The sequence below is a fragment of the Hippocampus comes genome, unplaced genomic scaffold, assembly GCF_001891065.2.
Source record: "Hippocampus comes isolate QL1 unplaced genomic scaffold, H_comes_QL1_v1.1 C16910168, whole genome shotgun sequence".
NCBI classification, from domain to species: domain Eukaryota; kingdom Metazoa; phylum Chordata; class Actinopteri; order Syngnathiformes; family Syngnathidae; genus Hippocampus; species Hippocampus comes.
The window spans coordinates 1-1,185 of record NW_017840921.1 but is presented as its reverse complement, the minus strand read 5'-3'; the positions used below and the strand labels follow the sequence as shown (position 1 = coordinate 1,185).

Below are 1,185 nucleotides of genomic sequence, written 5' to 3'. Positions count from 1 at the left end.
TGTTTGTGGATAAAAGCACTGTGATGTCATTTTCAGCTGACAGCTACTTTTAAAATGGCCGTCCCCTCAGATGGATGACAATAGGTGGATTTTTGCTGCTTAATTCATATTCCACAGATGCGATATTAATCAGAATGCCGTGTTTAGACTCGTGGGTGCGCGTAAAACATATCGGAGTGAAATTTTGTGGGCTACAGTTCCCCTTTAATGAAGGCCGAAACAACAAACGGATGTACCTTCTTTACAACGCGTGTCCTCCAGACAGAAGCTGGCTTTGTGACCCTCTGCCACTTTAGTTCCATTCACATTCATCAAGTCATAGTGGGTGAACACCTCCATGCTGTGGAAATGTCTGGATATAGATAGGAAACAATTGTTTAAAAGGACCCGTGTATCAGAACTGAACAGCAGTGGATGTTTTGGCATCACCTGTGGCATTCGTGCCAAGTCCAGGATTGATGCCCTGCTCGCGGCCTGAAGTCTGTCTGGCCATTGTTGTGGATCTGCGAGGAGAAGCGCAGCAGGCGGCGGTAAGAGTTCTGGTCGGCCTTGTCGGCACTGCTGGACAGGCACTTCTCCTCCTGGGCACACTGCAGGGCATACATAGGTCTGTCCTCCAGGTAGGCGGTGTGCTCCACTTCCTGGGCGTTCAGGACCAGGTCAGGGGCCGCTGGATAGGACACACCATGAACTCAGTGGGATTGGCAATACGAGCAACGTGATTCACATACACTACATTTAGCCAGTTTTGATTGTTTGGATGTTCTAGGTAGTCAATAATAACGCATTCTTCGCTCCTTACTCAGAGTACAGGCCACCCCAGCAGCAAAGCGTCCACCACCTTTGGGACATTGAATGTGCTTCCCGTGATGCAGGCACTGATCCAGAGTCAGCTCAGTGCCTGAACATCTCACTCCACTCATCACAATATCATCAGATGTAGCGTCGCTCTGCCAGTACCAAGTTTCCTGAGGAGCACAGAAGACACCCGAAATGGATCAGCTCCGGGCAGAAATGTGTATTTGACACAGCATTAATAACTTCAACTTCATTTTGAAGACATATTGACAAGACTTTGAAAAGGAATATAGCCTCTCTGTGATGGCACGGCGAGCCCCGTTCACTTATTCTAGTGATCCATAACACTAATGGATGAAACTCACACACCGTTTTGCCTTAGCGCTG

The 1,185-nt window shown here is 48.2% G+C and overlaps 1 protein-coding gene across 1 annotated transcript; it reads right to left on the bottom strand.

Moving 5' to 3' along the window:
* Positions 1–53: 53 nt before the first annotated feature.
* Positions 54–1,179, bottom strand: LOC109509470 (lysyl oxidase homolog 2A-like). The gene is made up of 3 exons (XM_019859317.1): positions 803–1,179; positions 430–670; positions 54–352 (listed from the first exon to the last, which is right to left on the bottom strand). The coding sequence occupies exons 1-3, from the start codon at positions 921–923 to the stop codon at positions 205–207; spliced, it is 510 nt and encodes a 169-aa protein (XP_019714876.1). The 5' UTR covers positions 924–1,179; the 3' UTR covers positions 54–204.
* Between the last annotated feature and the right edge of the window lie 6 nt (positions 1,180–1,185).